At 43.9% G+C, this 24,052-nt stretch overlaps 1 protein-coding gene across 2 annotated transcripts in view; it reads right to left on the bottom strand.

Annotated features, from left to right (window-relative positions):
* Positions 1-24,052, bottom strand: part of Glut4EF (Glucose transporter 4 enhancer factor) — an 81,107-nt gene that overhangs the window by 26,706 nt on the left and 30,349 nt on the right. The window contains exons 2-6 of one of the 2 annotated variants that reach the window (XM_012378435.2): positions 23,095-23,190; positions 18,096-18,259; positions 5,860-6,074; positions 5,312-5,625; positions 2,922-2,993 (exon numbers count right to left, since the gene is read on the bottom strand). In XM_012378435.2, coding sequence (XP_012233858.1) covers positions 2,922-2,993; positions 5,312-5,625; positions 5,860-6,074; positions 18,096-18,259; positions 23,095-23,190 — 861 coding nt within the window. The remainder of the gene's footprint in view (positions 1-2,921; positions 2,994-5,311; positions 5,626-5,859; positions 6,075-18,095; positions 18,260-23,094; positions 23,191-24,052) is intronic. The other variant, XM_012378436.2, reaches the window with a different exon arrangement.

Genomic DNA, 24,052 nt, shown 5'->3' with positions numbered 1-24,052 from the left:
TGACCTTAACTACCTCCGCACCTCCGCGCCGCCGCCCCCGTCGTTGTTGCCCCCCGTTCTGCCCCGGCCCGCTTCCCTCCGCCGCCGAGTAATGCCGCATTCGAGGGCAACGGGGGGCGCGGGCAGGGGAAGGGGCACGTGCCGTTCGTGATGACGTCACGTTGGTGTGCACTGCGACGCGATGCACCAACGGCGCCGGTCCTCGCGCGCGCCGCTCCGAGATCTAGGTCCATGTGCAGGTATACAGTACAACGAGCGAGGATATTCCGGCGCGTGCGCGGCGTTTTAATGGAATTTGGCTCACGTCGGCTGCGAGCCTCACTTTTTAAGGATTCAGCCTAGATTCGTTACGCGGTACGGATAAGAAAAGGTAATTTCAGCAATTTGTCACGGCATGTAGATCTCCGTGCAATTTAGAAACTATTCGCTTCGATCCAACATTGATGTCATAATATCTAGGAAATCAACGATGGATTTGCTGGCAATCGATACGCTTATCGTTTTCTGATCGTTTAGCTGAGATTTGGAAGAAATATTGATGAAAGAAGACAATACTGTCGATACTACTACTACTACACTTGAACAATTGTTATGCATCGTCTAGTTGGATTGATATAATATAACATCCTTTTAGATGTAAATTATAATTTTAAACTAAGGTTGTTTTTGCGGAAATTATCATGTAACATTCAATCGAAAAACACCGGTTTCCAAGTGGCTCAGAGATCTAGGTCCATGCGCGACGAAGATATTTCAGCACGATCTTTTAATAGAATTTAATTTGCGTCGACTTCAATCTTCGTTTCCGAGAGATTTATTCGAGATCTAATAAAGATGTGCTCGACTGATGACCGGCAAGAGAATTCTAATTTATCGTTAAAACCGAGTCCTTCGAAAGAGTCCGCGAATTTTATCAGAACATGCTTTTAATCGTGTACTTCATAAATATGCAAATCTTTGTGTCTAAAAAAAATATGCTTGCATTATTTTGTTTTATAATTCCATTGACATATTCGATCGAGACGATCAATTCTCGAACCAGCTATTTATGCGACGTGATAATCGCACACGACAGAGACAAAGGAAATCTCCTCCCGCTCGAAATGCACTCGATACTCCTGTCGATCTATTTGCGCTGCTACAGCACTGCGCATATATGCACGCGTGCGTCGGACACACGGGTGGGGAAACTGCCTGAGGGAGGAAAAGCAGGAAGGGGGGGAAGGAAGTGTAGCATTCTATCGCAGTCGTTCGACGATGTAACACACTACTCAGCTGGAACTTCCTGGCTACCCTTCCATCTCTCTCACGCGCTCCGTCCCTCCCCTGCCTATCGGGCTCGCCGTTCATGGATGCCGCGATATGGGAACGGTGCACCGTCTCTCTTTCCTATCTCGATCGGGTGACCTTTCGCGATGACGAGCGCGCTAGGCGTTGTGAGAATCTAGGGAACGACGCCGACGACCTTGGTCGCCTTGTTGCCCAGAGATATCCTCGAGTCGGTCAATTGGGTCAGGTGCGCCGATACGCGCGAGCACAGGTGGAATTGGCCATCTTTCTCTCGCGACAATATGGGAGAAAACTGGGACACTCCCGATTTTTAAAGAGAAGACAAAACTAGGACATTTACAGTTTTTTAAATTTCTCTTGTCAAGATTGTTCCGCGAAATTATTTTATCACTAATTGCTCGCCAGGTGTATTGTGAGGCTCGTTATTCAAAGTTTACGATGCTTATACAGTTTCTTTTATTTATGCCTTTACTCGCGCATTAACGATGAAATGAGGATTGTTAATAGTTCGCATTCAATTTAGAGTTTAAATAAAACAAAACTATGAATATACATTTGACTTTTCAATCGTGCACCGTAAATACGAAAATAAAACTAAGTAGGACAAAAATGCGAACAAATGCGCGAGAACTTCGGAGGACGCTCGTCAAAAAGGGGACATGTCCTCGGCAATCTGGTCATTTTAGGTATGCATGTATTCGTGTTGTGCATTAGACTTCGTAAATTATACGCCAGATCTGATTAATGCGCAACGATTTCCGTTGAAAGAATCGTGAATGTCAAGACGCGCAATTGTTTGATGACATTATTGACTTTGAGATGAATGACTTTAAATGCTAGTTGCTTGCACCGGTGAAAGTAGGAACCTTCGATAAACTAGGTTACGAATAATATTGATCCAAGTGAGAAAGAGAGAGAGAGTAGGAGTAGTAGTAGTAGTAGTAATAGTAGTGGTAGCGATAGTAGTAAAGTCGGGTCGCATTTACACGCAGAGATTGCTTACTCTGTCAACGGGAGATTTCGATAACGAACGTGTTCGTATTCACCCGTATGAATGATACCGATTGCGAGTGCTTTTCGCTTCTTTTCAACCGAAATTTTCCCGTTTCCTTTTCACCGCTTCGTAAGCACCGATAATTGCTACTTTTTGCAAAATAATTCGGAGGAAAAAGGAACTTTACTATCGCATTGAAATCTCTATGCAGTTTTACAATTCAGGTAACAAGTGTAACATAGAAACAAATCTTACAGATTTTTTAAAAATATCGAAAATAGTTTCAAAGTACAAAAGTGAAAAATACTTTGCCTTTCTGTTACTGATACAAAAAATTTGATCATTATGTAAATAAAAATTCAAAAATAAATAATATGTTTCATCCAATCTCTCTAATCAATAGTTTCTCTATTGTGAAATAATTTTTCGCATTATAGTTGGAAAACTGTAATACTGAAAAATAACACACTTGATATCGCAGATATAAAGTACCCAGCCAGTACTCTCGTTCATACTTTTCTGCAGAAAATAACCTGATACTGATGGGGTTAAGAGGGAGGGACCGGCAATTTGGTATCTGCGAGATTTCCAGCAAGCGAGTCTCTCTCCAATTACGCGTGAAGGAAATCGGGCTTACCTGTTCGCTTTCGAAAGTCGCGCAAGCGCCTGGTTCTGTCTCGATCGGGTCCTGGCTGACTTTCGCTCGAATCTGGAAAGACAGAAAACAAGCGGTTAGCGCAAATCTGGTCGGTTAGGCCTTCCGCCACGCTCTTTTTAGCGGCTATTTCCGGAGCGCGACACCATCGGCCGCCACGATTTTCCGTGCAAGCCGAAAGCAGCGAGCGCTTGGGCCGTGTACCTAAGATTAGCGCGGGGCGATAATACCTCAAGGTCCGGCTTGTTAGCCGTCTTACGAAATACCAAAAAATCGCCGCGCGTGTTTACATCCTTGGCTCGGCCGGAGCGCTTATGTCATCATCATGCGCGCGGGCTTGGCTCGCGCGACAACGAAGACGAATCCGACCGCCTCGGCGAGCATCTTCGCGCCTGCATCTCTGACCGGTCAGGGCCATCGTGCACCACCGTCACTGCCAGCACGCAACAACTAGCGCGGTATATCTGCGATATTTCTCTCCTGTGCCAGCGCATAGTGCGAAATCTGTCCGATTCATGACGACAAAAATATCCTACCCATATGTTGCATAAAAATATTCCGAGACATTTTCCCTTCTGTCTTCAGATTGCTTCTTTCGAATAATCTAGTTAATCTCAGAGATTTTAAGAAAATATGCGTATTTACAATATATTAAAAATATTAAGAATAAAGTACAAAAATTAGTTATTTTCTATGATATGAAGAAATAATCTTGTTATTCCGAAACCATTTGCATGATGTAATAGTAATTAAAATAAGAGTCGCCTTTGCTAGAATTTATCAGTTGTATTAATTTTCTGATAGAAATATTATCACATAAACGTTAATGTGTTGCATATCTTAACATTTTACTTTGTAAAACAATTGCCTAAGCGCTATAATTTCAAAAATGGTATGTTACGCACGTCGTTCCGTTCTCTTCCTGACTGCTTACACTACATCGCATGGAAATCGGCCGTGTTACATTACGAAACGATCGAAAGCGACTTCGTTTTCACTGACTCGTCCACTCGAAAAGAGAAAACTAGTTCACCGTCATCTCGAAAACAGCACGCGTTACGCGTCAATGTCAGTTAAGAATGTGCAATATATCCGATCGCTTTGACCGCTCGAAAAGCTTGCGATTTTTATATAAAGCGTTTCTTTTTTTTTTACGCTAGTCTGCTTTTGAAAATTATGTAACGACACATTTATGCAATTTTCGAGAACCTTAAATTTTGATGCAATTGAATACACGCGCAAAAATGGAATTTTTATTTATATGCAATTGCCGCAAAATATATTTTTTTTTAGCGTTTATAGATAAAAATGTAAATTCAAACTGAAATTGCAGTCATGAGTTTTCTCAGTTCTGTATATAAGAGATACGAACGATCCTCAGGAAGCGAATTCAATCTAATCCAGATCGAGCGATGCACACGTGTGTAACGTGCAAGGTTCACCCTAGTGTGCCACACCGATATCTTACGCAATAGACTTATCGTATTCGTTGACGTTAATTAAGCTACTACACACTACTACGCGGACGCGGAAAGAATTAATCACGGAGACACAAACACGCGGCATCTCGAAGGCCATTCGATTTTTATCACGGCGAACTTGTATTCTCATCGCGAAGGACGTGTTATTTCAATATACATAGGCTTCAAGGGTACGTCATACTTTATGTCGCTAATGAGAAGGCACAAAAACGCTTTTATCAATGCACGTCAAGATTCACTGCTTTGTCGTTTGCATATATAGAAAGCCGATGAGCAGATCAGCATTCAATGTTAAATTCATAAAATTACGACACTTGAATAGATACAGTGCCGATAGCTTTTGGAATGCGCAGCGACAACTCTATGATGCACGCTCGAGATATAGCGACGATCGCGGCGTCGCTGATGTTAGTTAAGCCGACTTTTATAAAAATCATTTGTCTTCGTCGCCGAGGCTTGGCAAGCTGAATTGGGCGTGCGCTGATACGCGAGAGTGTATATTATTCACGGAGATTAAGGTCAATGAAGACTTTTAAAGACGGCGGGCGAGGACGAGAGCTGCTAGAAGTAGCGCGAACACGCGACTCTGGAAACTAGTTTCAAAGGTCACGGTTGATAAAGAGGTGGCGGCGGAAGTCGCTGGATGCTTCACGATGTCGCCGAGTAAATACGAAAAATTCAACGTGTTAAAATCGACTGTCGTATACGGAACACTTGTAGGGGGTCCTCCAATGAATTTCCGAGAATTCCAGAAATTATTCTCAGTCTGTTAGCACGTTCAATAAACTCGTGTCGTACGACACGCGAAATATTGACCAAAGCGCGCGGCTCGACGTCGTCGCGCTCGCCTTACTCGCAGGAGGTGAACGAACACCGGAAAAGGTTACTCACCTTTTTACGTGGGTGCTGCTCCTCAATGTAGTCGGGTACTATTCCCTCGTCTAACGTGGTCGAGCCCGGAGTGCTGCTCGACGACGAGCCGGACGCGTTATAGGGGTAGTGCGGTTGATTGTGCGAGGGGTGCGACGTCGCTGGACACGGGGGACTCCCTGTCGGTACACCCTCTTCGCTAAGAGGAGGACTGGGAGTAGCGCTTCGCCCCCAGGAAGCACCCCCGCTGCTGCTGCTGCTGTTCGACATGCCGCCGATTCCTGGTGAACCGGCGACCATGCCGCCGCTTACGCCTCCACGACTCCCCCAGGAACCTGTCGCAGATTGAATGTTTTCCAATTTATTTCCGCCCGCTTAAACCACTGCGTGAGTTTAGTTCATTCTTCGACGATTTACGCAGCATCGTTTTTACGAGTAAATTGTAAAAATATAATAAAATATTTTAATAAAAAAAATTATGCTTTGATGATTGATAGATAATGATAGAAAGCTGCAAAAATTGTAATTTTTTCCGGCTTCCGACTTGTATAAATATCAGAGCATAATACCAGCATAATTGTATTGGCAGTGAAGTGGCGGGGGGTTGTGAGGACTGTGAGGTGAGCACGAGAGCGACATAAGGACCAGGGCGGCAGCGCATTCGTCCATGCAATCACCGCGTTCGTTGGTGCGACAACCCTCACGTCCGCAGAGTACCCTCTCGCCCCAACCGCTGTACATCCGTTCGGAATCATTGTTCGAGCTTGGCCGTCGTTTCCTGGATCTGAAATATACATTACGACATACTATAGTACCGCTACATCATGTACATGTACATCAAATTAAACTTAGCATTATTCTAGTTCAAATGCAATTTATTGTAATGCAAATATTGCTTTTACTCGCGCAACTCTTTCTCAGCAGCAGCTACAATTTTCAATTTCACCTCGATTAATTCAGAAGAATATTTCCAATTCTTTCGCGAAATGCATGTTCTGAGAAACAGCCGGTGGTTCTCGATAATTGACCTTTCAACATGAACGTGAATAATTTTTAGGAACTCTTGTTCTACGAAGAGAAGCGATGCTTTTACCACCAATCAATCTTCGTCGAATTCGGAACAACATAAAAAATCGATGTCAAAGTTATGCGCATTTCTCGAATAAAGTTTTCTTGAAGTCACATGAAATGATACGTCGTGTCATTTCACTCGGAGACCGCGCTGGTCTCACAGTAATACTCGATGGCGCGGGAAACCTATAGCTGATCGTAGCTTTTCCAGGAAAGTCTATAGATTTCCACGTTAATACTGCACGTAGAGTACGTACGTCTGTAGGTGCTTATACGACATTGTCGTTTCTTCTACAATCATGAGGTGCTCTCTCCGACCAGATAAAGTGACCAAGCTAAATGTATAGTCAACGTAAATCCACGGGAAACACAAAGTAAGCCAGACGTACAATGCATTACAGTATGTTTCAAAAATAGATAAATTCACCGGAAAAGAAGTGCAAGCCGTTTCCTCACTTCAATAATATTTGCATCGTAGAAAATCATACGCGTAAAAGCGTAGAACAAATGAAAGAAATATCTTAATATTTTTATCAAATTCTATGAAAATTTAACCCAAGCTGTTGACATAATCGAAAGTTTTATATAACAGAATGTTCGCTAATTCTGACAAGAATATCGTTCCTTTCTCAAACAAAGGCAGCGCATAAAGACGGAGAAGTGTGTCTTACGTTGCCGCTGTGGTGCAGCTTTCGAGATAATATCGAGCGTAACTAGGAGTAACTCTCCAGGAGAAGGTTGTAGGCCCTCTCGAATATATATCATACGAAGGACAAAAAGTACAAAAGAGGGGGCGTGAAACGACGTAGTCAAGGCCGCCGCTAAGCCAGCCGTTCCACGCTCCGGAGCGGTGCACCGAGAGTCGAAAGTGAAACACAGAGCGTCGGCCGGCATAATGACGCACGTATCAGCCGGCATTTCGAAAGCAACACCCAAGCACACACTTCGCGGCTGTCCCGTTTCTCGTGTATCAACCGTTACATGTGTCGTGCCACTTAGAACGAGAAGGCAGGCGAAGGTTACTCCTTCAACTCAACTCGAGCCGATATATAGAGTGTCTCGGATCTATCAAGCCAATTTTTCCTAACAGCAATTGGAAATCGGTTTTTCCTTAACAAAAACATCAACAGATCAATTATTTTATAAGTACAAGGCGATTCTGAAGATGAGAAACTTTTCAGAAGCTGTGCTTTAAGAAGGCAAATAACTACAATTTTATTTTAATTTAATCTTATTTTTTATAAAATTATAATACATAAGAATTAGTTATACACGCGTATAATATTTAAAATTAACAGCTTCTTTGACGTTATTGCTAAGAAAAAATCAACTTGAAACTAATCGAAGAAATCGGTATTTAAAAGAAAGTTCGATCAATCAGAGGCATCCCGTATACAATTCATATAAAAAAGAGAAATTCAGGATTTTTCTGAATTTTGGAAACTCCAGAAGATTCTTACATTCTGTCCTAGCAGTATTTTTATTTTTTTTTTTACTTTTCACGGTTTTCTAAACTCGCCGCAAACTTGATATATGTACGCCCGTTGGTTGCTAATTGCGAGATTACGATCGACTTATGATTACCGCGGAAGCAGCAATTTCAAGACATTAATTAGAACAACTGCGTAGATTGGCCGCTCGATGCGAAGGGAAACGACTCGAAACCGTTTACTTTTGAGGCGAAGCTGTACCGTTACGCGGTACGTGAATTATACCGGTACGGATTGAGGGATTGAGCTCGGAGATAATCGGCACGGCAATAATTAAGAAAAAAAAAGGAAAAAAACCCGGACATGCTTCTTGCGCGGCGTGTAATTCGTCTCCTCGTCTCCAAGTATCCGTTGGAAGCAAGAAATAAAGCGTCGTTTATCGTTCATTCAAGCATTCCCCATCCATTGCTGCTTACCGATCGGATTTATCTATCTCTTTAATCCTACTCTTCTCTGTTTGCATCCTACACGCATTCAATACGTTCGAGTTCGAATAAATGTCTGTATTTCAATGCAGCTTTGATCATAACTGATGCATTTTTTTCACATTTCAGAAGTCTGAAAATACCGAGAGCAATATTTATCGTATCTGAAAATTGAAAGGCGAATTAAAGAAACGAAAAGGAGATTAAATAAACTCCAATAAAATCGCAGGACTAACCTTCTCGAAATCATAAAAAAAAGACATACGATGGATATATAGCATTGGATATGCAAACTGACATTGAAAATTAGCATGTAAAACAGCATGCACGCCCACTGATTCTTCATGAATATACACCGTCACCGTATTACATAATACTGATTGTTCACATTACCACGTTATATCAATTATTAAGCAATAACAATTCTAATACGCAGCAAAAAAACGTTAATTACATCATGTCTTAATATCATTCGCATGTCGTATCTACATTAATGCAAAATGCAAGTAATTAAATACTATCCGAAAAGAATTGATGCAAATTCGATCAAGATATGTCCTGATTTATAGCCGCGGTATACCGGAAGCTTTTCGACCGCGACCGCATTTCGTGGAATTTTACAATAATGAGAAGGAAAGTAAATTGCGCGTGTGTGCGTGTGCGCCTCGTTATGGCTCCTCTCACTCGTCATTAAGCCCGTTTTGTACATTTACGGATCGGATTAACGAATCGGCCGAAGTGCTCAAGGTGGACAGCAATCTTCCGATGTCTCTCCTCGAGCATCGCGTGCAAATTACGGGCGACGAAAGCGGCAGAAAAAAATTGGGCCGTGAGAATGGCGGTTTCGGCCGAAATCTTTCCTTTCCTTTCCTTTCCTCCGGTTGTATTGTCGAGCAGTAAACACAATACCGCTTGACGAGTGCCCACAACTAGGCAACTGGCGAGCAACTGTTCTTTGCGTTCCGTTGTATACTGGGTGTACGATAATAAACGCGGCAATCGACGAGAACCGTTGAGACGCGAATAGATTCTGCGTTGCACCGATAATCGATAATAAAAAAAATAATATTTTCTTCAATTTAGACAATCGAAACCTTTTGTTCGGAAATAGCCGATATTCACAAATTCATGGGATATGTTACATAATTTCCCTCGTCAAAAGTTAATTCCTAATTTATTTAATTTATGATTCATTTACTTTCCTTCTCCATTAAATAGTTTCCGAATGTATATGATTACGGTTTTTAAATTTATTTTTCTAATTTTCTATCGTGTGCCGAGATTGGGTTACTAGAAAGCTTGGGCGTGCTGGATAATCTTATTGTTAGAAAATCCAAAAGCACGCTATCTATCCCTAGCTATCCCTTTGTTGAATGATATCGCCGTCTGTGATGTGCATCACCGTAACACTGACAGACACGTAAATATTGACGCACAGGTAGAGATTGGAAACCGAGGTAACTATAAAGCCATTAGCGGGAACGACTTCATGGTATAGCGTATCCGCTATGCAGCCACGCGTGCACCGCCGCCGCCGCCGCCGATACGTATCGCACCTTCTGACAAGTCAATCGAGCTCGTTGGTGGAAATCGTAAAGTGGTACACACGCCTGCAAAGCTGACGTTACACGGTACCATTATCATCGTGACATAACGTTACGCAACGCGATCAGTTGGAGGACGAGCGCGTGTGTGTGTGCGGCGCGATAGAGCGACCGGCCGGTCGGTTGGTCGGTCGTATGGATCGTTAAGAGCACATCCGCCGATGGCAATATTTTTTTTTTTTTTCCTTCGAGCGATTGTTTCGCTGGACGAGCGCAAGCTGCGTTAGCCGCAGAGTGCGATTTATTTCTAACTATAACCGGTAACATAACGCAAAAAGCTTTTTAATGGCTGTTCGAGCACGAATCTCGCATCCAAGTTACGCTCGTGGGCGTAAAGAGACGCGCGGAACTTTTCTCGTATTTAACCAGTTGTATTTCACGCAGTTGGATAAAACTAGTAATTCGAGAAGCGACCGCGCAGTCATTTCTCGTGTGGAAAATCAACGGCGAAGTTTCCTGTGCGTGCTCCGCCGGGACGACGACGGCGACGGCGCGCTGTCGACTTTCGATGTGACGCGCGAACGATCGACCTGCCGAGCGCGCGTCACGCGGAAATGCAGCTCGTGGATCCGGGACGTTATATAGGTCGGGAAGCTTGTTGATCCGTATTCGCGGCGCGATATCCCCGCCGCGGGGTAACTGGGTCGCTGAATGTTTCAGCGCACGCAAAACTAGGTTACCATCCAACGGTCCGATGGAGCTCGTGCATGTATGCATGTACGTGCATACGTATGTACGCGCCGGGCTCTCATTCGTGCTATTAAGTATCGTTCACATAAGGATTAATGTTGTTTCAATACGATGCTTGCGGCACGAAGTGCTTATAGTGACTTCATTTGTCCGCTCGATTAAACGGCCGTTTTATCACGACACAAAGGATTGCAAAGATCAATCTTTAAATGTGTATAATTGCGTGATAAGCAATAAATCAAAACACGCTCCAGCGCCATGTGGCTTGAAAATGTGTCTTTATTTAACGGAGATTCTATAAATTGTCCTTTATCTTTAAATAAGTAAAAATAGTATTGGTAAAAAGAGGAATAAAGTTGAACGAATAATATGAATTAAAATATTCCCTCTATAATTTCTCGCACATATTCATGCAGAGTTTATTATGCAGAGTTATTATCCATCCATCTCTCTTTAATAATATACAGTATCAGCGATTGTTCTTTTATGAAGAACGACAGTGAGAGAAAAATTAAACTGACGTCTAACGGAATCGTTCTTTGTGCGAGCAGTGTGCGTAAAAAACACAACTACATTACGATATCGCTTCACGAGATTGCGATACGTCGGCACGAGCAATAAGATCCACGTGAACGATACCTCGCATTACCTCTACTAGCCAGCGAGCACAGCGTGTACGTGTGTCTCTTCTCCGCGGGCGCATACAGCGGGACCGTGCGAATACCGTGCGGGCACGCGACCCGAGAGATCCGCGCCCTCCTTATCCTTCGCGTGCGCAAGAAGGACACCTTCCCGAAGTGAAAAGCACGGCGCGGGGACGAGCGCGACGGGGGTATTTTCCTGGGATCGAGGCGAGCGACGAGTATATGGGGGTGTGAACCAGTTTCCGGCGGTATCCGGGTTACGAAGCCGTACAGCGGGGGTCAGTCTCATTGGATACGGGAACGCGGCAACCGGCTGGCCTGTATCGAGCGGCCTGATTTCGCGGCAGGACAACCCGGACAACCTGATTTCAACTTCGCCGACCTCACTCCGCGACCCAATTCCCTGCTTACGTTACGGGAACGCTCGAAGGACTCGGCCCCGTTGCCGACGTCCTTGTGCTAGAATCCCATTTTCGCCGTAGGGCGCACAGGGATCGCTGTGTATTTAGCGACGCTCTCGCGCGGAAGTAAATTCGGGACGCGAATTTCTATCGTGAAATGATAACGCATTTCTATATTACTTTTTTTGCACAAACAGAATACCAATAAACGATTAAATGCGTGTGCATAAAATCTTCTTTTTTACAGTTTTCTCCATTTTATATTTCTTTTTCTTTTTTTTTTATATCTATGCGCATAAAGTATCGCTCACATTAAATTATAATAATTATTATTGACCTCGGAAATTATTTCTATTATTAATTAATTATTAATTAATTTTTCAGAATCAAGTATTGATAATTTAATAATAACCAGCTCAATGTCAAGCGGCAATTTAAAAATACGCGGAATGATTACAGCTATCGATGTGGAGTTCGATTGAATATAATCAAAGAGAGAGAAATATTGGATAACAAATGAATATATGTGTAAAATTAACCAAAGCATATTTTATCGGTATTCGTATAATTCGCTCCATTTTATTCGAACGACAACTTTCACTAATACTATTTTTTCAAAGCTAATAAAAGATCACCGATACCCTTCGTCATTGATATTAATTTAAGCAAGGTCTATCTCGAAAAGCTTGTCATCAAGAAAACATACGCTAACAAGAGCTAGCAAGAGATACTATTATTGTAAACATCTTAGAAAGCACTCCCTCGTACCTAAGCAGATTCACTTAACGGCAAACAAGAGATTGCTTTATCCGCTGATGGTCTCTCGTAAGAAAAGTTTTCCCCGGACAAGGTCTTCGCATCTTGCATACTACCACGCGCGCACGATGCACATGTGCATGCCACGCTGCAATTTGTATTAGTACACGTGTAGTGGTCTCGTTTCATTGTCCCAGATTCGCCATCGACTAGACAGCGATCCACCCCTTGACCGAGCGCTATGCGGGAGAGGAGGACCGCGAATGTTTCAAGCAAATTTCTTTCTTCCTCTTTCTCTTCTCCCCCCGAGCTTTCCTTCTTTGTCCCGTTCTCCCTCATCAACTTTCGTCATCGTGTATTTCCACTTCCTCAACAAGTAGCCGTTCGATGTCGTGACCGCGCAAATGCAAGACGGCATGTATACGGCCGTGTGACGAAGTAGGAGGTAACGAGAACGAACGGGATGAAAACGAAGCGCGCGTCCTCTCCTCTTCGTGTACCTGACCCATTTATCCGGTGCGACTCCGCGCCGGTAGGTACGTAGCTGTATCGATCGACCTAGATCCGCGGCCCCAGTCTGGCACGACCTACAGTTTGTTTGGCCACCTTAACCGCCCACCGCATATCACCACCCCGCCTCGACACCCCGGAACATCCCGCCACCGCAAGGCGTCGACGGCGGCGGCGGCGGCGGCGGCGTCGTCGGCGACGTCGCGCGCGATTCCACCTTTTATTCATAAAATCCCTAGATGCGTGAAGGAAGCCGGCACGCGTACCGCAAACCGGAAACCGGTGTCGCGCGTCCACCTGTCTCCGGTCGATGGGTGACGTCATCGCGACAGCGAAACGGTGAAATATGAATGGGGAGAGCGGCGTGGAAACGTGTGTAGTGCCGATAAGACCGGCACTACGCACCTTACCGCTTTATGCACCTTTGAATAATCTCCGCGGCGCGCTGCGTACCAGTTTCCGTCGCGCGTCAAGCTAATTGTCCCAACTTTCGGGATTTATGAGCCGTTTCTCGTTGCCTGACAATAAATGCGAATCGCGGCAGTTTGCATAATTCGCTCGTACAATCTGCATTTTTACCGTCGCCTCGCGATCGGAAACCATGATTTACGGGGTCGCTGCATGACTAAAATGACATCTGCATGTCTGCGCGCGCGCTGTGTAGGTCAAGATCGCGCACACCGGCATATTTTGTAGCGCGGGACCTTGGCGAGTGTGTGTCTAGGTTGTGAGACCGTTACGGGCGATCCTCTAATGTTTCCAGCTACGGCCTCGTGGCACCTCTATGCAACGCTCGAGAAGAACACCGTTGGTCTAGGTCAGGTCCCTGATATGGCGAGCGTGAGGATTTAGAGCGATCGGTTTGCGAATTCATCGTTCAAACGTGCGCCGAGATAAGAAGCGAGCGAAACAGGAGCGAAAGGTTTCGCAAACGCTTCCTTCATCCGCTTCTCGATACCTCGATGATTACTGTGGGTCACGGAGCAAATGGTTTAACACGACTTAGCACCGAGTATACATCACACGAAGCCACATATATGACTCATGCATTTCTCGCTCCCTCTTAGAGTCGCTTTTAGCGTGTAGGATGAACAGCTCAAAATATTCCATGAAATTATTATCGTTACGCGAATATTCGAGTTTACTTTAATTAATGTAAATTTTACTATCAATCCGAGACTTATTCGAGTAATTTAAGAATAATATTATTTAGCCCGAGACGTTTTTAAAAAATTGAAAGTGTTTAGAGAAATCTATTTATTTATAGCAGGCGTGTGTTGCAAATAATGGCGATTATCCGATCGATTTCCGAGACGAATTCCCTGGTTTATTCAATTCCTTCTCTTCCGCATTCCTTCGATCAGTATCGCGGCAGAGACAAACAGCTACACGCATTCCAGGGGAATACCGCGGCATTAGGGACAGAGATAACGACCGCCCAATTCGATCTCTCGCGAGTACCAGCTGGAATCAAGCTTCATCGTTGATTGGAGCCAATTAACGCGTTAACGTGCCGCGGGCGAGTAAAGCGGTGCGGGATGTACGAGAGAACGAAAGTAGGGAATGGCCGAGTTTTGAGTTGAAAGCGGGAGTGGTGGGTTTTGTCCCGGCACCGGGTGGGTGGCTCGTGTGCCGGGATGGGTGGCACGTGGGGGTTGCTAGGTGTCGGGAGGGGCGGCGGGTGAACAGGAGGGTGGTGGAAGAAGGGAGGGACAGCGCTCTCGCATACGTGGAGCGTGGTAGTGCACCTGACCTATATAGCCAGCCGCGGTATTGATCGACCTAATTCCGAACCAAGTCGGCCGCCGCCTCCTCACCGTTGCGGAGACCGCCGTCCGAAATTACGTAAGCTAACCTACTGACTCACTGCACCGGTTGACGTGGCACGGGGGATTCACAGCCGGCGAAGTTATATTTTGGATTATCCACATCTCTCCCACATCTATTCACGTCGTTCGCGCTCGCGGCTGCTATCGTTCTCCTCTCGCGTCTCACCGATGTGCTTCCCCCCCGCGCGCTCCCGCCTGCCCGCCCGCTCGCTCGCTCGTTCGTTCGCTCGCTCCCGTATATCCGTGCACGCACTCGCCAATCGCGGTCTCCATCTCGCGTCCCCGTGTTCGCGTTTTACTTTTTATCAATGCACGGGAGCGAGTAACGTGTGCAGCCAGGCTAAAAGTGTATTCCGCGAGGAAAAATGTAGATGTAAAATCGGGCCGCGCGCGGCGCCCACACGAACATCCCGCCGTTTCACGAAGCTGGCAACTCTATTTTCCCTCGGTTTATCGTCAAAGTTGATTGTTCTCCCTATGGGTTGGCGGTTAGAAACAACGCGGTCCGCGGGCGAAAAAAAAAAGCACAAAAATCGCGAGTCGCGTCGATTATCGTTTCGCGGAGAGCGCACGAAAATTACGTCACGAGGGGAAAAAGTGCTACGTTGCTCAATTTGCCGGCATCAATTATCGCAAACCCGCACGCGCAGGTACTCACGTTGCACCATGTGGCGTGCACGATTGCGTGTGAAAGGCAGAAAGAATAAGCGGAGCCTCTACGTAACAGCGAAATACCTTGGCGCAAGTCACTTAAAGGTCTTACGCGAACCGGGTATTCCGACTCTCTGGACTAGTTTGTTATTGGCGTTTATAATCGAGCAGCCTCAATAAAAAGCCACTTTTAAGTAAAATGGCACAATACATGTGTAATAAATATCTTAAAAATGCCCGTTGTTTTTTTAACCACTTCCCTGTCAGATTATTTTGTCAAGAGTTCAAAAAATGTAAGGTTTTTTTGTAACTAGTAATACTGCCCGAATAGACTCGGGTAAATTTATACCGGTGATGACGTATTGCCCGTGCATACTTGAACAAATCAGACAAGTGGTTATAATGCGCTATTTGCAAAAATATTGGAATATTTTATCGAGGGCGCTTATCGAAGGAATATTTTACAAGAGTGCCTTATATTTTATATTGTAAAATAGTAATTAAATTAAAATTAAATCTCAATTATAGTTGTAAAATTATAGTTGCAATTATAGTTATAATTAAATCTAAATTAAAATTTAAATTAAGTTATAACAGCTTTGTACTTTTTATCGAGGCGTCACATCCAAAAATCGATCCATCTTATACAAATCGATTCGGCGTTAAAACCTTGGACAAGATACAAGGTCTTGCTAAACAGTAGCTCGAGTGTGCATACAGTCTCATCGCCGATACCATCGGACTTCAAAAGGCATTCGATTTCTCTTCAGTGACCTTTCCTTTCACGTGGGGCAGGTCGTGCCAGGGCCAGGTGTACATACGTTCCACCAAAAACGTCGACGTTTTTACCTGTATGTAATTGCGTCCCGACTGCGAATATTATACGAATGTCCGCGTGTGTCCTTTGTGTGAAAGGATCTTCAGAGCTCAGACAACTTCACTCACACTGAGCGAAAAGTGGAGGAGGTCGTCAACCTCCCAGTTCGTCGCCCAGTCGGCACTACGACCGTTCTATCCTTTTCAAAGAAACGGCAATAAAGAGAGAGAAAGAGCCAGAAAGGGAAAGAGAGATAATAAGAAAGTTTCGTCTCAAATGATGGGGATCGCGAGATCGCGGACACGAGACAGCTCGCGGGGTTGAGAAACCTCTCGCCACATAAGCGTAGGCGGCAATGAGAAATTTGCTGTTTTTCAATTTAGCAATTTTTATGCGAATTCTGCAATGCTGATTTTGACGGCGGCTTGAATGGATTCTATTTAAACGTGAAAACGATTCGAGCAGCGATACGTATACGCGTATACAATATTATATCAGTGGAAATAGTTATGTTTTGTCCATTTATTCATAAATGCCGCGACGTGTTACAGTATTAAATTGCAATGCCGATCCGGTTTATTTTTTTCATGCCAGAATTCACCGATAGATTACTTTGCGTTCGTGTCATAAAATATTTCTTTTAAATTAATGTAGCATAATATAAAGCGTGCGATTGTAATTTTTAAGAAACTGCAATCATAAATGTATGTGGACGCTATACGACGCGTTAGAAATTTTCACCGAACTACACGCCGGGGCATCGATTATTTTTGTAGCCGCGATATTTTGATATAGCGAATACTCGCTGACATTCAACCGGGACAAGGGAGGCGCAAAACATTCTGGGAAGTTGCGTGCGATATAAAGGTGAGAGACAGGTGCCCGGCGAGGGTGCGTTCACGGTCTAACAACCCGCAAACGGACGCACTTACATTCTCGTTTCATACTGAGCATGCGGATGCTCACAGCTTTTTATCTTTAGCATCGAATACAGCCGATCTTTGGAACGGCTATATGTATATTTTACGTGAGGGATATGTGAGCAAAACCCATATTTATCGATCACTATCTGCCAACGATTATACTATGAAAGAAAACAGCCTAACATAAAAAAAAACCATCTTGTCAGCATGTTACATATGGCAATGACCTTTGATACGCGGTTAGTACCTCCGAGTTTCATATATTTGTTTACTATTTTATCTGCCATTTATCGGTTTTGCATAAAAACAACGATGATATGGTGAAACTAATAATGATATATGCTGAATGAAACTCGTACTCACATCGTTTCGAGTCTTCGACATCGGTAAAAGGGGTTTTAAAGGATGCACTATCGTGATGCAATATCATGAGAATGTTTTCACATATTGGATCGATGTTGCGATACTTGGGAAACCGGGAAGGACTGGGATACAAGGGCAGCACTTCGATCTAAGAGATTTGTGTCCAATAACATTATTGGATTAGGTGTTAGAATTATAATGAAGGATATGTGCAGTTAATAATTAGATCAAACATATATCATTATTTTTTTATACTTTTCAGAATACTTTTATGATTTCGGGGCGAAATTTCTCTTGTTTGTCAAACAGCGACGTCATACATGTGTATGATGTAAGCAAGATGCAACAGATAGTGCAGAGGGCAAAATTCGAACGTACAGCATGAAAGGTTGGAATAGATTTTCGGATTAGAATGCGAGAAGTTATATAAAATTTGCATAATCGTCAAAGTGAGACCATATCACTTTGCAAACTACATTTTGCTTCCAAATGACGTTTAAAAAAGCGATTGCGCTTCGCGAGGGTACAAGTTTATTGTCGATCGGTGGCAGTTACGCATGACCTTATCTGCTGCCCCAGCATAAAAGCATCCTAGATAAGAGACAGTAATAGGAAAAGGAAAGGAACTTACGCCATCACATGTGGCACGTCGATAGAGTGGGAGGACGCCCGTTTACGATCGCCAGCCATATCGGCGAGTCTGGCGAAATCCGTATCCTGATCGGCCAGCCGGGCACTCTTGCGTGATTCGAGCAACCTGATCTCGTCGATGCGTTTGGTTAGGCTCATCGTACCCTGTAACAAAAACCAGAGAAACCAATTTAGATTACAGGACTTTTTATTCCTTTTCAATGATTTATAATTCATACATATTTTCCTCTAATGTATATTTGTAAATAGAGTTTTTTAGAATTAAAAAAAAAATGATAATAAAAAAACTATTTGAATATAAAGTATACAGAAAAATAAATATGAACGTTATAATACTAATTGTAAGCGCACAAACACTATCTATCACATACATCCACACACACTTATTTATTAAATTAACCTAGTTGGCAAATTATTTTTAATATAAAATAGCACACAGCTTTGAATGTAGAGTCAGTTGTACAAATGGGGAGATAAATAAAACAACAGAATAAATCCTTCTTGCAACGTGAGAAACCGTATGAACGCCATACAAAGCTTATGCATCACCCGCGGAGCCAATGAATGCATATAACATCCTTCTACAGCCTCGCGTGGAATGTTTCATCTAACGTTGTTCATAACCGCGATCCGCCCATGTAACATTTCAGCCGTACATCGAAAGTTCGGAATTGAATTTCCAAAGGCATTCCTTACGTACTCGCGTAATCACGCCGAGGTATTCGGCGCAGCATCGGAGAAAGTGCAAAATTTTGAACATATTCCTCGGCCCCTCGCGGGACTTTCCCTCGCGATCGGCAAAGTTAATCGCCGAACGAATTACATCCGGATAATTACTCAAACCGCGAATGCGAGAGCTAGACATTATCGGAATTACAGAGCAATTGTTCCATTTCGCGGTTACGTCCACGTATCCGACATCACTCTTTTTGTCGACGTAACGTTGTTGTAAAAAAAAAAATGTTCCGAAATTGTTGGTTATTTCGGTGTGATGCCAATCTGATACGCGATATCCACGGAATGCAGATATGTCATGCAACACTGAAATGTCACGTATAAGCGTTTGTACGTGGACAATTGCGCTCACGGCGAAATAAAAAACAGAATAACAATTTTTGATAATTTCCTTGAACGCGGTACGCGCGGTATTTTTCCTGTGTATGCATACTATGCGGTTTGTTATTGCGAGTTCCGGTCTCAAGTGTTTACGAGGAAAACGGTCCGTTGCTTGTTACCTCCTTCACAGATCTTACATGTGTAAGATATACGGGGTGCTCGCAAACTGGAGCACACACCGGATGAAACGCTGCAACAGAACTTTCCCGTTGGATTTGTTGCTTTACGATAAATTCTCATTGCAAAATCGGAGCACGTCCGTTTGTTAAAAATAATTCTTGTAAACTATAAACAATGATACTTATAAACGACGCAAATTAGTGCTGAATAAGCACAAGTTCAGTTAAATGGATCGTTATCGATATTAAATAATACGAGCAATTTTATTCTCGATTAAGAACCCGTTCTTTTCGATGCATTAATACGCTGGTATGTTTTGCAACTCGATATTGCCTTGTTTGTAACGCAAATTGCTAACAGTTTGTGTTTACCGACTTTGCAATCGCTCAATATGCTTGATGGAATTTTTTTTGTAAGTCGGAGAAAATCGGCCGTTTGTAAAAAATGTTGATGACGGCTTCGCAAACAGTGATTTTTTATAATATGGATATGATTCAGTCAAAGTCGTAAAATCGAGCAATGAAATGTATTTCCAATGTCGACGAGATGTCAACCTCGATTGTTAAGTCAGTAGAATATTCATTAAAACTATTTTATTACGTTAGAAAACAAGTTTTTCTTCACGCTTGTCTCTGCTAGATCAGCGTAAAACGTTGTCGTATTTTATATAATACAATATATTTGTAAGTGTAAAATCACTTGTAAATAAAAAATAATTAAATTGAAATTTACACATCATAAATCTTATTTAAAACAAATGTAAATTCCATCAGACAGTTTACTTTACATATACCTCGTATATGTTAAATCAAACCTTGTATAAATTATGAACTTATTCCACTCTTGTTCTGCGATCTTGCAATCGTACCAATGTTAAGTGAAAAATTACAAACAATATCTCGCGTAACGTATAAAGGAATCACGCGCGTGTCACAGTCGGAGCCGTAAAAGTCACGTTTCATGCTGGCGCGAGCCGATCTTTCGGGGAGTATCTCGCGCTCGACAAAAAACGCTCGAGACAGTTCCGTATCGCGAGTATTGAATTTCGACACACGACGTGTATGCGTGTCGTACGTGTCATGCGCCTATACAAACGCGCCTACATACGCACGGGCGATCACGAAACGAAGCCAACGAGGCAGGCTGTTAACCCGTGGCAACGTCGTCATTATATTCACATTACATATCGTGTCTCCATCCGTGTGCGTAGACGACACTCGCGCCCGTGTGATCCGCGGTTTTATCCGCGATCACTCGCAGATTGCTGACAAGCCGGGGCCAGCGACGGGGCTCCCGCGATTCACCGTAGTATCTCGGCGATCTAATCATTAGACAAATCAGATACACCACCACCGGGGTGTCATTAATGCTTGCGGGTTAGATTCGGATCGAATACTACTCGCCGGTGCTCGACGTTTTTGCGGAAAATTCCAACTCGAGATTCCAATGAAAACGGACGGCTGCTCCCGATGGCTCCGAGCAATAATCTCGCCTGGCTTTTCTGCTCCGATCTCTATAAGAGCACGAGGCGCGAGAGTATATATTGCAGGAATGTCTTCAGCGCACACATATACACGATACGTCCATTTGTTCAGCGGCGTACTTCTTTGCAGATTTCGCTGATACTAACAGGATGACGATACTCAGGTATCTTTGCACACAATTGAGAAAAAAAAACACGTTGCTTTTACGGAAATAAATTTACACAAAACACGAAAAATAATTAAATGAAATTACGTATATTTATTTCTCGATTTATTATCTTTTAGGCATTTCAAAACCCAAGTAAAGATTCAACGTAAAAGTTATCTCGCGTAAATCTAATCAAAAAATCTTACATAAATCTAAAGATAAACACAATTGTAATTTGTAAAATAGAAAATTATAAATCACTTTTCTGTGATCTTTATCACGCGTGTCATCACTTTGCAATCTTTACGATTGTACACCGTTATGTATTTTTATTTTTTGATATAATATCCGATATCGAAATACACCTTTAGTATAAATAATAATTTTAATTACAATTATTTGATTCGTGTTTGAAGTATGTATTTATGACATGTAATTTATGTGGCAAATGTATATTTGCTATATACTCTCGCTGTAACTCCATTACTTAATTGCTTCCACGAACCGGCGAGTTATGCGACATGGGATTCCCTGACGGCTTTAATTTCTGCGTTGAAATATCCATCACGCGGCATCTGTGACGACAGTATACTAATTTGGCGCGATAAAGATTTGCCTGGCAATTAATTATCGACCGTAAGGTTCCCGTTCACTTTCTCGTGTACCATTAGAAGCACGGATAAGTGGCGTCACGAGTGCGGCCGCACGTGAGTTATCGAATTTAATTAGCGATACAGCTGCAACAAACGAAATCGGGCGTTCCGATAGCGAAATTCCCCGTGTTTAGCGGCACGGGATTACCGGCAGCGTTACGCCGTGTGTTCCTCCCGACATGTAACCGTATCGAAGGTTTTACGGTGCGAGAGGGAGGGAATATTCAATTAACCTCGGTAGCCGGTGGGTGTCATAGCGCGTACCTGAACTCCGGTGGAACGAGTTAGGAATCATGCGTGAATGAATTCGGCATGCGAATATACGGTACTAACAAAACGTCACGCATGTTCCCCTCGCGCGCGCGCGACAACCGGGCGACCGGCGGACTGCTGTCGTTCGTGTGCGAGCCACCGCGGTTGACTCGCGACGAAAGGCTTCAATTACAATGTAGCAATAATAAAGCGATTGATAGTTGGACGAAGCGCGGTAAAGGCGAAAGTTTCGCTTTTCGTTTCGGAGCCAACGTGCTCCACTAATGTGTAGTATTATCGGCGCTGCGATGCGTTCCTCAGTCATCAGCTGTTAAAATATATGCAGCTGTCACAAACGTTATTCGATATTCGGCTTATCTGCGTTCGCAACGTTCGCGCTATGTGAAATCGTAGGAGGCGGGAGCGGTTCTTTGTCCAACTTTCGCGTTTCAAACCTCGGAAGCTGAATTTGATACTGTTTGATCAAGAGCAAGATCGGGAATGGCGGCGCAAATAAAGTAAAACGAAAGGGACTCTTTTTGTAATCGTACCCTTCTCGCTGGATATTCATTTACTGGCGTTTTCGCCGCTACTCGCCGATTTATAACTCACGATCTACTCTTCCCTTCTTATCTCTCCTCGTCGCTTCTGCGTTATTAACGATAATGCATTATTCTCGGCGACTTACCGGCACATCTAATAAAACCGCGCTACAGAGCCGTATCGTGCGAAAGCGTGGCTAACACCTTCGGAGGTTTCCATCGCGAGGAAAGAAAATGGGAAATTAACGCGATTGAAATAGTAACCCCCCGCCCCTTCCACCGCCACGAGCGAGCTCGCCATTGAAGCTGCCGAGCCGTTTTTCCGGTTGAACCCTCTCACCTGTACGGTCGGATTCAAAGGTCGGGGGATAAAGGGAAAGTACAAAGGTCGTCCGGCGTGAATTGATCCGAGACGACGAGTAGGCAGCGGAGACAGGTAGATGAAGAATGACGGTGAGGAGGCGAAGGAAGTCCACTCGTGTGAGCTGCCACGCTCACTGACACTGCGCGAGCCACGCGCCTGTGCGAGCACTTTCACCGACCACTTTCGAATTTCTTTCCTACGTCCGTCCGCCCACCCGCTCGCTCGTTTCCCTGATATCGCGTGCGGCAATAACGTCTATATCTTCTCCGCGAAAGACCAATCGCGAGTCGACGACCTTACCTTTGCTCCTCGTCTAAACTCATGCATCCGCCGGCGCTTCCTCCTTCCTACACTTCCGTCCATGTAGCGTTGTTTGTACGGCCCGCGGTTAAATGTCTGAAACACATGCGTTAGATAACGGTGCGAAGCCCGATGACGTCACTCGCCGTTCAACCGCGAGAACTTTTAACCGCGAAAAACAGTTAGCTCTGCGGCGCTACATGTTAACTTCTAGAATCAGAGATTCCGAAGAGCTCGGCGAGTTGTTTGGCGAAATACAATTTACATTTTCACTATCACGAATAAATATATAGAAATCATTAACGAATGTCGAAAAATTAAAATCCAAACAATGCTAATTTCAATATCTGTGTTTCAAATTTCTAGTTTACATAAGGATTTTAATGATTTCTGCAAACAATTTCTATATAAACTAGAATAAACATATGCGCAATGAAAGTGCAGCCGTGCATAGCATAGAGCCGAGATGCATAACGCGACTCGGTCCGTGCGTAGCGCAGCGATGAAGTCGAAAGTGTTGAGCGTCGCTCTGATAGAAGCGTAACAAGTCGGCGATATATTCCATTCCAACACCGTCGTGCGACAATTAGGACGCTACCGCTGTGGCATTCCCCGCGACGGAATTACTTTCGTTCGGCGACGACCGAGAGACAGCGCGGTTGGAGATGCCGCGCCGGCCGGGTGGGAGGTTGCGAAACGCAATGCCGGGTGAAAGTGCATTTGCTTCATTTCACAAGTACGCCTAAAGCACAGCGGATTGCCCGACGGTGAAGAGTTTCGCTGCACCGAGCGTGTTGCAACGACAAAATCGCCTCGCTTGAGCAACGGGATTTACTTAAGTAACAAAATACGTCGAGATTAAATTCAGCGAGGCTGCCGAGTAAAACGTGTCGCGAATACTATTGTACCGAATATGCCTTCGACGATTGACAACTAATATTGTATCCGACTGTCGCGT

This window comes from Linepithema humile, chromosome 2 (assembly GCF_040581485.1).
Source record: "Linepithema humile isolate Giens D197 chromosome 2, Lhum_UNIL_v1.0, whole genome shotgun sequence".
NCBI classification, from domain to species: Eukaryota; Metazoa; Arthropoda; class Insecta; order Hymenoptera; family Formicidae; genus Linepithema; species Linepithema humile.
The sequence above is the reverse complement of the archived record's forward strand: the minus strand, read 5'-3'. Positions and strand labels throughout refer to the sequence as shown.